This window comes from Taudactylus pleione, unplaced genomic scaffold, assembly GCF_031769625.1.
Source record: "Taudactylus pleione unplaced genomic scaffold, aTauple2 ptg000845l, whole genome shotgun sequence".
Lineage (NCBI taxonomy): Eukaryota > Metazoa > Chordata > Amphibia > Anura > Myobatrachidae > Taudactylus > Taudactylus pleione.
In genome coordinates this window covers 3,351,583-3,363,993 of record NW_028285247.1, presented here as the reverse complement: position 1 = coordinate 3,363,993, position 12,411 = coordinate 3,351,583, and the positions used below count along the sequence as shown (strand labels likewise).

Genomic DNA, 12,411 nt, shown 5'->3' with positions numbered 1-12,411 from the left:
GTCTTTAGCCACCCACTAGCGTATGTCATCTCCAGGTAGTATATACAACCATCGGAACATCGGGAACCATCGATCAGACAGTAGCGCTTGCGGTTGACTGTACCCTACCGCAAGCACTGCGAGAAGTTCTGTGTAAAGATCTACCAGGTGATGTGTACTATGATGCTGCCTGTTAATTATACACGCCTCTGAAACGGCGTTGAAACACTCTGGCACGCCTGTGTCCGTAACTCCACTACCCCGTTACTACTGCCGTGCCCCTGTTACCACCCTCAAACGGCCTCTCCTGTCACTCAATCCACTGGGCTGTCCTGGCAGGGCGAATGCTCCGATCGCTCGTACTAGTTTGTGCACGCGCACTGCGACCTATACTCATGCGCACATTAGCGAACATCGTCTGCAACGAGCGGCCACTTGCTTGCGAACGGGTCTGAATCAGGTCCTTTGTGTATACTCTCTGGGGTATATTTACTAAGGTGCGGGTTTTTAGAAGTGGTTTTGTTGCCCATAGCAACCAATCAGATTCTACTTAACATTTATCTAGCACCTTTTAGAAGGTAATAGCTAGAATCTGATTGGTTGCTATGGGCAACAAAACCACTTCTAAAAACCCGCACCTTAGTAAATATACCCCTCTGTGTAACATGTGTCAAAGGGGTTTTCTGAACTTTTTGTACATGCGCAGTTGCAAATAATGAAAATGGGCATTACGTGCAGATTGCATGCACCCATGAATCAGGCCCTTCATGTCAAAGCTGTATACATTTTTTTTCTATACTCAGGTTTATAAATGTCGCAGCCTCTGGCATTTGTACTAAGACAGCTTCCCAAATCCAAGAGACTGCATACAAAGACGCAGCATCAGATGCAGATTAGACAGACTTCTGAGTAGGCCTAAACATAGTAGAGACACTGAAGCCATTGTTTCTTCATGCGGGATCTCAGTCGTAGGCAGAGATATAAACCCCGGAAGCTTGATCGCAACACGTCTGCATTTTTTTGTCATCCCGCCTCCCGTTACCACCCACAAATGGTCCCTACCTGTCAATCACTTAGCAAATATATCTGTGATACCCCCAAACCTGCAGTGTTTTCTCCAGCATGGAAGGGGTTAATGGCCAGGAGTTGGGACCCTGCTGATCCCCTGGAGATGACTCTGCCAGCCTTAAGGAGGGAAACTAGAGAGAGGCTGTTCGGGGTGGAGCTAGAGAAGCCCAGTGAGTCCTGCACAAGACTGGGAGAGGAGCAGCACACTGTGAGCAGAGGCTGAGCTTCTGGGCACACGTGGTGTCTGAGGAAAGCTGCAGTAGTGATAGGAGCTGCGCTGCCTGTGAGGATCCCCAGAGACAGACTGGCCCATGCTGAGAGCAGACAGAGGAAAGAGCCTCCTACAGAGTCTGACAATTGTAACTGTCAGCACCAGAGAACCGGCTATTGCTGCAGAGGGACACAGTGAGTAACCAATGCAAGGACTGACACTGAGTGACGACATAGAGAAGAGAGCTCAAGAGCTGATTGTTTCTGCAACAAGGACAATCCCAGTGCACACAAGTGCAGGACAGGATTATACCAGTGTGTCAGTGTATCTGCTGCATCAGTGAGAGCTATCCAGGTACAGCAGCAAGCTATATTGTACCCATTGCAGTGAGGGAGACCTACTCATACTGCTAACACCACTGTACCACAGTATTTATTCTAAGTGACCACAGTTACAGGGACAGCACCCCTGCATCTCAGTATACAGCGATTACCTGCACCTTGTTTGTATTTATGTGCACCGACGAGAGCCTGTACAGGGAAGATTAAGTGACAATACCTCAAGGACACACAGAGAGGGACATTGTGCTCCTTATTGGCAATTTTCAGTAAGACCTTACACCAGAGCAGTTGGGTGTAATTATACTCAGAGACATTGTATTGTAATGCGCTTAGTGTTACTGATAAGTTAAACTACAATTATTCATTGCCAGTTAGTAATAGCAAAAGTGAAACAGGTATTATAAATGTATATTGAGCAAGTTATAGTGAGCTTTGGAAAGTGATCATAAGTTAATTCAAGTAACTGTATATATTTTTGGTATTGTCGTATCCTTGCATACTTTACCTTTACTCCGAACAGTACAAGCGTGGCTAAGTGTCTTAGCATTATAAAATTAATGTCACTTTCCCCAAAGTGTGTTTACTCTGCTGGGTTCTTGGGGTCTACTGTCTCTCTGTTGTGATAGGAGGAGCCTGAAAGAGGAACTGCACTGATCTATACCCAAGCAGGTTCCAGAAGAAAAGCAGGTACGATCCACTCACTGACATCCCACCAAATTGGGGGTGTTACATTTTGGCGTCTACGAACAGGATCGACCATGGAACTGCAAGAAGGCAACCCAGCTTCAGACGACAACAGGATCAGGGAAATGACTGACAGGGTTGCAGGACTCAACCAGTTGCTCACCGAGATGAGAAAGGAAATAAGAGACCTGAGACAGGAACAGGCTGTAACCAGACGTGAGGAGTGGTGTCCAGACTGCAGAGTGCGAAACCAACCCCAATGGGATGTTTACCGAGAGACCGGAAGACGAGTAATTAATCAGTTCGACGCTCGAGGGAGACCTATATGCCGACGATGCAAACGAAGCGGTCACATTGAGTGGAACTGTCGACAGCCCTCAAGAAGAGATGTAGGTCCAATTGCAGTAAGACAGGACCAAGTTACAGTGTCTAATGTACTGTATACTGGTGACGATCAGCGAGCCAGCCCAAGAAGATTTTCTGGTCTAGTCGTATGGTTCAATGTACCACGTGGCTACGGATTTATAAAGCGAATCGACACTAAAAGGAGAGTATACGTGCATTATACTGGCATTCAGAAGGCCAACCAGAAAAAGTGCTTCCGGAGCCTGGAAAGTGGTGAAATGGTCGAGTTTGAATTGGCGAATGGAAAGAAAGGCATAAAAGCCGTTAACGTGACTGCTCCAGGTGGTGTTCCGGTACGAGATAGCAAATTTGCAACAGATCGCAAGCAACATTGGCGTTATCCATGTCATGGAGTTACTCTACTTACTACTCAGCAACATGATCAAAACAGCGATGGTGGAGAAAGGACAAGAGCAGTTGAAAGTGCAACTGATAGATGGAACGATCATCTTCCACAGTCTCACAGGAGGTGTCGGCACCTACCATATCACCAGATGATACCAGCTGAACATAGACAGCAAGAACCCAAAGCCCCAGTGCAGAGTGAATCGTTGGGGAGAACCCCAGAGCAGAGTGAATGCTTGAGACGAACAGACAAACGGCATGTGAAGGAACCTAGTGAAATGGTGCAACTGAGCCTACAGGATGTAGTTAGGCCGCAACCCCCTTCAGAGCCGGAACATGAGAGCAGACTGAAAGTGAAAAATACAGATTCCAGTCTGGCTGACACCAGTCAAGCAGATTCAAATACCACTGACCAGGAAAGAGACACTAAAGAAGTTATCCACATGGCCACGGCAGAGGGATCGAGACCCCTTAAACTCAATAGTCTAGATTTTCTAATGTCACAGTCTGAATCTAATGTCCCTGTAGAAACCCCTAGTGTAGCTAAAGAGGTTGTGACATATCTTTACCCAGAGAAACATGGCCCAGATAGTGAGTACACCACTATAAGCGGTGAGGAGTTCACTTTCATGTTGCAGCAGGCTATATGTAGGTCCAGGAAGAGTTACAAAGGTGTGTTACCTGCTCATTGTAGAGTCTAAACTGCTGTTTTCAACTTTGATGTGAATGTTATGTTGTTGATTATGCAGTGATGTTCAAGAGACTATTCTTTGCTGGACTTTGCAAATGTGTTTATTGCATGAGGACACGCAATATTTAAGCCGGGAGGCATGTGATACCCCCAAACCTGCAGTGTTTTCTCCAGCATGGAAGGGGTTAATGGCCAGGAGTTGGGACCCTGCTGATCCCCTGGAGATGACTCTGCCAGCCTTAAGGAGGGAAACTAGAGAGAGGCTGTTTGGGGGTGGAGCTAGAGAAGCCCAGTGAGTCCTGCACAAGACTGGGAGAGGAGCAGCACACTGTGAGCAGAGGCTGAGCTTCTGGGCACACATGGTGTCTGAGGAAAGCTGCAGTAGTGATAGGAGCTGCGCTGCCTGTGAGGATCCCCAGAGACAGACTGGCCCATGCTGAGAGCAGACAGAGGAAAGAGCCTCCTACAGAGTCTGACAATTGTAACTGTCAGCACCAGAGAACCGGCTATTGCTGCAGAGGGACACAGTGAGTAACCAATGCAAGGACTGACACTGAGTGACGACATAGAGAAGAGAGCTCAAGAGCTGATTGTTTCTGCAACAAGGACAATCCCAGTGCACACAAGTGCAGGATAGGATTATACCAGTGTGTCAGTGTACCTTCTGCATCAGTGACAGCTATCCAGGTACAGCAGCAAGCTATATTGTACCCATTGCAGTGAGGGAGACCTAATCATACTGCTAACACCACTGTACCATAGTATTTATTCTAAGTGACCACAGTTACAGGGACAGCACCCCTGCATCTCAGTATACAGCGATTACCTGCACCTTGTTTGTATTTATGTGCACCAACGAGAGGCTGTACAGGGAAGATTAAGTGACAATACCTCAAGGACACACAGAGAGTGACATTGTGCTCCTTATTGGCAATTTTCAGTAAGACCTTACACCAGAGCAGTTGGGTGTAATTATACTCAGAGACATTGTATTGTAATGCGCTTAGTGTTACTGATAAGTTAAACTACAATTATTCATTGCCAGTTAGTAATAGCAAAAGTGAAACAGGTATTATAAATGTATATTGAGCAAGTTATAGTGAGCTTTGGAAAGTGATCATAAGTTAATTCAAGTAACTGTATATATTTTTGGTATTGTCGTATCCTTGCATACTTTACTTTTACTCCGAACAGTACAAGCGTGACTAAGTGTCTTAGCATAATAAAATTAATGTCACTTTACCCAAAGTGTGTTTACTCTGCTGGGTTCTTGGGGTCTACTGTCTCTCTGTTGTGATAGGAGGAGCCTGAAAGAGGAACTGCACTGATCTATACCCAAGCAGGTTCCAGAAGAAAAGCAGGTACGATCCACTCACTGACATCCCACCAAATTGGGGGTGTTACATATCCTCAATGCAAACAACAACAGTAATGGCACTTGATGCATGTGCAGACCACCGATAATTGCTCAACTGCGTAAACAACGGCACTGTGTACATCTCTGTATCAGACCCAGAGGGTATATCTGAGGTACTGTTATTAGCATACTTATTAATTCTGGCTGTACTATTATTGTTCGATTTTTAAAAACTGCATGACATGTACACTGGAGGGGAGGTGCAATGTGCAGGTAATAATTACGTGTTTCGCTAATATCACATACAGTCAGGTCCATAAATATTGGGACATTGACAGAATCTTCAGATTTTGGCCTCTATTCACCACCACAATGGTTTTGAAATGAAACAAACAAGATGTGCTTTAACTGCAGACTTTGAGATTTAATTTGAGGGTAATTACATCCAAATCGGGTGAACGGTGTAGGAATTACAACAGTTTCAATATGTGCATCCCACTTTTTAAGGGGCCAAAAGTAATGGGACAAACCAAACAATCCTAAATCTAACTTTCACTTTTTAATACTTTGTTGCAAATCCTTTGCAGGCAATTACAGCCTGAAGTCTGGAACGCATAGACATCACCAGACGCTGGGTTTCATCCCTGGTGATGCTCTGCCAGGCCTCTACTGCAAATGTCTTCAGTTCCTGCTTGTTCTTGGGGCATTTTCCCTTCAGTTTTGTCTTCATCAGGTGAAATGCATGCTCAATCGGATTCAGGTCAGGGGATTGACTTGGCCATTGCATAACATTCCACTTTTTAGCCTGAGGATCTCAACAGCGTTTTAGAGGTGTGCATAATTATAAGATAGCATCATAGTACACGTCGCCTGGCTTGTTTTTACAATGAAGTGCTCACAGTGCTTGTGGTAGGGTATGGTCAACCACAAGCGCTGCGATAGAATCCGATGTTATCCTATGTACCGACGGTTGCATATACTTCCTGGATATGACGTGCACAAGTGGGCATCTTAAAACAGGCTGGTGGGTGTATGCATACACTATGTGATCGCTCACTAAGAAATACTGGGCGTGCTAATGCATTGCTGTGCGGTAGCACAGCCAATGCAATTCGCATACACATCGTGCGAGCAATCGCATCTAGCGATCGGCTCTAAATCATGCCCTTAGTACCAGAACAGAAAGGAAACAATAAAGCCACTGGTAACACATGAACTCAAATCATTTCCCTCTCGGCAGTAATAGTGAAAGGCAGGTAAATTTGCCCTAGACTCCTGACCTATGTGTTATGAAACCTCAGGAATATGTTTGTGCTAGGAGCTATTTGGGCTGTTAGCTTCACAGGAGGCTAATTAGGGCTTTCAGGCTGTGTTTTAAGGCTGTCAGGCTGATCAGTATGGGGAGACACTGCCTGGGGGAAGGAGAGTCTTTTCGTGTCTCTCTGAGAGAAACAGGTCACTGAGACCATGTAAACTACATCTGGTAAAACTTCCTGTACCTTGTTTTATTAGTGAGCTAGGATAACTTTTGTATTTAGATAGTGCCAGACGACAAGGTGTTTGTTTCTGTTTATTTTTGTTTTACTGCATAATAATACTGGCTGAGGCCAGTTGCACCAGACCATAAGGACTTTGGGCTCTATTTACTACAATCCGCATTGGTAATGCAGATTGTAGTGTGATATTACCGAGTGAATTCGCATTGCGAATTCAGGCACTATCACAGGGATTTACTACAAATCCCTTGCATGGACAGAGCTTGCGAGAAAGCTCTGTCCCTGCGAATCCCCTCCACACACTTGTCACAGTATTTTCACCAAAAAATACTGTGAGAAGTGCCCCGCGCATGCGCCGACTGGCCGCCGCTGCTACCCCCTGGTGCTAGGCCCCGCCCCTGTCGCTAAGCCCGCCTGCCGCGATCGTGAACCCCCTCCCCACGACCCTCCCTCTCCCTTAATTACACTTACCTGCATGATCCGGGCTCCGGTGATGTCCTCCATGTCCTCCGGTCGGCTGACATCCCATACTGCACTGGGACCCTGTTAGGTGACGACCGGGCCACAGTGCAGCATGGGAGACCAACTGACCGGAGAGAGTACATCACTGGAGCCCTGATCGCTGTGGCCGGCTCCGGGCTCTGCTCAACCCGACAGAGAAGAGCAGGAGTCTGGAAACTGGGGGAGACCCTGGATAATGCCACCTCCAGGTGGCGTTATTATCACAGGACTTTCCCTGGTATTTTTTCACCATTTATTTTTAGTAACTTTGGTCGGATCACATTTCCCATTACAATTATGGGAAATGCGATCTGCTTACTAAAAATAAGTGATACTTAGGGGTTGGAGTAGAATTTTTCCGAATTCTACTTCAATTGGCCTTTAGTAACTGTAGATGAAACTAAAATAATGTGAAAAGGGTGTGAAAACACCCCTTTTCACAATATTTTTGTAAAAATAATGTTAATACATAGAGCCCTATGTGTGGTCTCTCAGCTGCTGCGCATTGCCATCTATCCCAGGAGATGGTACCAATTCCCCGACCCTGTTACATGTGGTGGAGAATGCGGGCAACAGTGGGCTGCGCATAGGTGAAGACAGCAGCAGCTTTGAGAGTTCTGCAGAAAGCAGGTCTGTGTCTGTCTGGACTGAAATTAAATGTGGCACAGAGAAAAGCTGCAGGTGCGATACTCTGCAGAGGCCTGTTCAGTGTGACAGGCTGGGAGCTGTGGTGCCTCACACACAGAAGCAAGTCCAGGTGGTGATTTGCCTGCAGAGTTGTGGATTCTGGTTCAGTTAAAGAGTCAGACCTTCTTTTTTGCTGGAAACCAGTACTGATACATGTCCTGGGTGAAAGTGGCTACAAAGTTGATGGAAAAACTCAACATGGAGGATATTGTCAAGGTCTTGCTACAGGTGACAGCAGTACAGCAAGAAGCATCTAGGGTACAGCAACTGAGATTGAGGATATATGGCAACATCAACTACAGGATTAAGGAGGCATGGTGGCAGCAGTACGAGGACCGTGAGGTCCTAAAAGAGGTGGTGCAGCATCTTGTAGCATGACCTGGAAATGCTTCCCCAAATGTTCAAAACACCTACAGCTCCATAAGGGCATGCCATTTCCTTCAAAAATTGACAGACTGATGATGTGGAGGCACACTTGACTACCTTTGAGAAGATTGCCGAGTGGGAGAATTGGCCTAAGGATCAGTGGGCTGGATTGCTGGCCCCCTTTCTCTACAGCAAGCCTAAAAAAGCATACTTTGACTTAAGCATGGCAGATGCTTTGGACTATGAAAAGCTAAAAGCAGAAATTGTGCCTCGCCTGGGAGTTAATTGTTGGTCCGAGTGCAACGTGTGCATCACTGGGTGTACTACATGGACAAACCTCCCCACTCACAAATGCACAACCTAATCCACCTGATCAAAACATGGTAACAACCAGAGACTTTAACTGGACCCAAGATGGTTGAAAGAGTTGTTATGGACCATCATTTGAGGTCCTTGCCCATGGCTTTACGCAAGTGGGTGTGCCACGGGGACCCTAAGACTGCCGACCAGACAGTGGACAGTGTTCTCCCCAGAAAATGTTGCCAGCCGGGTGGGATCAATAGGTAGCCGGGTGGGGGCCTTCAAAATAAACAGTGCCCAGATGCTGCCCAATTTTTAGAGGGCCTTTTTTTTTTAACAGTATTTAACAGACTACACAGGAGGGTGCTCAGTTACACTGGCCACAGACACAGAGTGGATGCAAGAGGACCACTCTTTTTACTGTTCGCCGGCAACTGTCAGTCACTGTTCCCACTGGCGACTGCAGCATCCTATTGGCCAGTGTCAGTAAGAGCAGGGGGAGATAATGGTCAGTGTCAGTATGAGAAGGGGGGAGATATTAATCAGTGATAGTAAGGGGGAGTCAGTGATAGTCAGTGTCAGTAAGGGGAAGGATGAGGATACTGGCTAGCTGGAGGAGGTTATCATGATGCTGCCGGGTGTCAGTGCTGAAGTCCCTGATGTGGCCAGCCAGCTGGTCGTCAGGACAGTTGGCATTGTGATGCCTCACATGGAGCTCATCTTAAAGGATGGCGGCAGGCTTGACACTGTCTCGTAGCGTGATGATAAATATCACACTGCAAAAAACAAAGCCGTTTCCTAGTGGCCACTGGGAGTAGTGCTGCTGCTGCCTGCTTGACCCGGCTCTGTCACATGGCGTCCGGCGGCTCACACTCTGTCCCGTGTGTTACTCCCAGTCCTCTTCTTATACAAGGGGAGAAATCTTCTCTGCCCTGCTGTCTGACACCGCCTGCCACTGTGAGTTTCTGCCGCATCGCAGTGACAGGCAGCAGTGCTCAGTGCGGCTCCACTCTCAGGATGTTACAGTGCCGGGCGGTGGGGGATTTTTACTGGGCGGACCGCCCGAAAAATAAAGCATGGGGAGAACACTGAGTGGAGATGGTGGAAAGGTATCTGGCGGCAGAGGAATTATTGGCTATACCTCAGTGGCCCCTAGATCCACAACAGCGTATTTCGGTGAAACCTGGTAAGACTGTTCCGTGGGAAAAGGATCCTGGGCGTTTCAGAGCACTTAAAACTGAAGAGACTGTGGACCTCATTCAGACCCGCTCGCAAGTGCTGAGCGTTCGCAAGCGGGTCGATGTTTAGGCCGCACTGCGTGTGCGCAAGCCCCGGAGCAAGAGAGAAATTCGCTCCGGGGCTCACTACAAAAGGGGTGACGGTCGATGTTGATCGACAGCTCGACCCGTTTTGTAGGCAGGGAGGGGGAGTGGTTTCACAAACGGAGGCGTTCCAAAATGCCAGGGTAACAAGATGGTTTTTAGCCTTGCAGGAATTTAAATTCACTGTGGAACATAGGCCTTGGTCCCTACTGGCTAGTGCAGATGCGTTGTCCTGCATCTTTTGTTTGGGGGCTGCAAGTGTTCCGCCCCCTGGGTCGAAACAGGGAAGGGGGATATGTGACAAGGTCACTGGCATCTTAGTGAAAGACAGGTAAATTTGCCCTAGATTCCTGACCTATGTGTTTTGAAATCTCAGGAAGATGTTTGAGTTTGAAGTCAAAATACTTTAAGCTTTATTAGCATGCACATAATCCATAGTTGCCAACGTTTCGTTTCCACTCCGGAACCTTTGTCAAGGCTTCATAAGAATACAAAAGACGGTGGAGCTGAAAAAGTGTGTGTGTGCTCATATACCTACTTCACAAATAAGATAGGCAGGATCCAGGGGTTGGCAAGCACATGTACAGTAAGTGAACATTCAGGAGTCTCCCAAACAGTCTACGAGAGTAGGCTGGTATTAGACTTGCAATGGTATCTACAGACAGATGACAAGACAGGATGGACAATGCATTTAAGCTAATAAACTTATTGTGTTTATTTAAAAAATAAAAAAAAACATTATGCTACAGGCCTGATCCTGCCTTGGAAATAGGTGCATCTTTTGCCTCAGCCGCGTCTGTGTCTATTGCTAATGTTGCGGACAATTTCGGCAAAATTGAGACGTCGACTAGCAGCTCCTTGAGATGGTGCTTTCCATCTCGGAGCGTCTTTAGAGGCACTATCGGTGCACCATTGGTCATCTCAATGAAACTTGAAAAACAGCCCCATGGCAGGAGTATGGCTTTGGCTTTCTGTGTTAGCAGATTTCAGTGATGCACCCGTATCGCCAACCGCCTGCTACCCCCATTTCCATACTCTCTCTGAGCGGTAACAATCAGTACCGATGATGCATGCAGAGACTTACATTAGTCAACTGCATGCGACCTCAACACCTCTGAATCAGGACCTATGTCCACAGGTGGGATATAATTCATAGTAATTAACAAACTTTAATTTATAACTCTTTAGAACAATTACCTTTATAATCTGATTGGTTGCTAGGGGTTACAGAACTTTTGGAACCAATGCACCATAAATAAGCTGCTATACATGATAACATGTGTTGGAACAGTAACTGCATATGAAATCAGATGAACAGCTGTAATGTAATTTCTTTTCTTCTAGACACCTGCGAGAACTGCAGCACAGAGCAATGGTCCACAGAGGGAAGCACTTCCTGCTTTAATAAAGCCAAACGCTTTTTGACTTGGAGAGATAGTATGACCATACCCTTATTTGTGGTCACGGTCTTGGGGATGTTGCTAAACATTGGGGTCATGGTGACTTTTACTGTACACTTATCAAGCCCTGTGGTAAAAGCTGCAGGTGGAAGAATGTGTTTCCTTATGCTGACAGCACTGACTTTGGGCTATACCAGCATATTGGCCTACCTGGGAGAACCAAGTATAATAAAATGCATAATAAGACTTCCTATGTACAGTATTGCACTCTCTATCTGCTTCTCATATATTTCAATACGGTCTATTCAGATAGTCTGTATTTTTAAGATGTCTTCTAAGCTACCAGCCACCTTCGACTACTGGGTGAAGCAGAATGGGCAGTACATCTGTCTAGCCATCCTCTCTGGTGTTCAAGTCCTTATATCTTGTGTCTGGATTGTCATTGACCCTCCCATAGCTACCACCAAGGAGCTGAACTCAGACGAAGTGCTCTTGGAGTGCAGCCAGTTTGGATCAGTGTATAACATCCTACAGTACAGTTACAATGCTCTTCTCAGTCTTCTCTGTTTTACATTTGCATACATGGGCAAAGAGCTGCCGAAGAACTACAGCGAAGCTAAGTGCATTACATTTTCCATGCTGAATTATTATGTGGTCTGCATCTCCTTCTTTACAGCTCAACTCATTGACATAGGGGAATATGTCACTCCAATCAATGCAAGTCTGGCTCTGCTCAGTCTTATGGGAGTCACAGGGGGTTATTTCTTCCCAAAATGCTACATCATTTTCTGCCGTCCTCAGTTTAATACCACAAAGCACTTCCAAACAGCAATCCAGTCCTACACCAAGAGAGGAAGTGGGAGCTCCAAGTAATTCCAAGACAGTCACACTGCGGTGGTGATATCCCATCTCTGCACAATTATCTGCTGTCTATGCTAAAAAATTTAAGAATATTGAAATAAAAATGTGGGATTTTTCAGAGGATAATAAGTTTGTGTAGCTGTGATCTTTGTGATAAATTAGCCATGGAAGTAAGAATTTCTGAAGATGGGAAGATTGTCTTACTCTGTCATTAACAGATTCACCCTAATGTATCTATTGAAATCTTTTTCTATCCACAGTTATGGTAATGGGCTAATGGTGTTTACTGCATGACCTGATTCTGAGTAGTACGGTATTGCCACCACGGCTGCGATCCTGTACGTAGCTACTGTGCGAAAATATGCACATGTCGCAGCCGCCGGGATATGTATTGGAC

General features: G+C 46.2%; 2 protein-coding genes across 2 annotated transcripts in view; both read left to right on the top strand.

The window, feature by feature from the left end:
- Window positions 1–12,111, top strand: part of LOC148474408 (taste receptor type 1 member 2-like) — a 31,049-nt gene extending 18,938 nt beyond the window's left edge. Inside the window, exon 6 of the mRNA XM_088458639.1 lies at window positions 11,098–12,111. Coding sequence (XP_088314765.1) covers window positions 11,098–12,026 — 929 coding nt within the window. The 3' untranslated portion in view covers window positions 12,027–12,111. The remainder of the gene's footprint in view (window positions 1–11,097) is intronic.
- Window positions 2,358–3,734, top strand: LOC148474409 (uncharacterized). The gene has a single exon (XM_088458682.1). It carries the CDS (start codon window positions 2,358–2,360, stop codon window positions 3,732–3,734), a length of 1,377 nt encoding a protein of 458 aa, XP_088314808.1.
- Window positions 12,112–12,411: the final 300 nt, after the last annotated feature.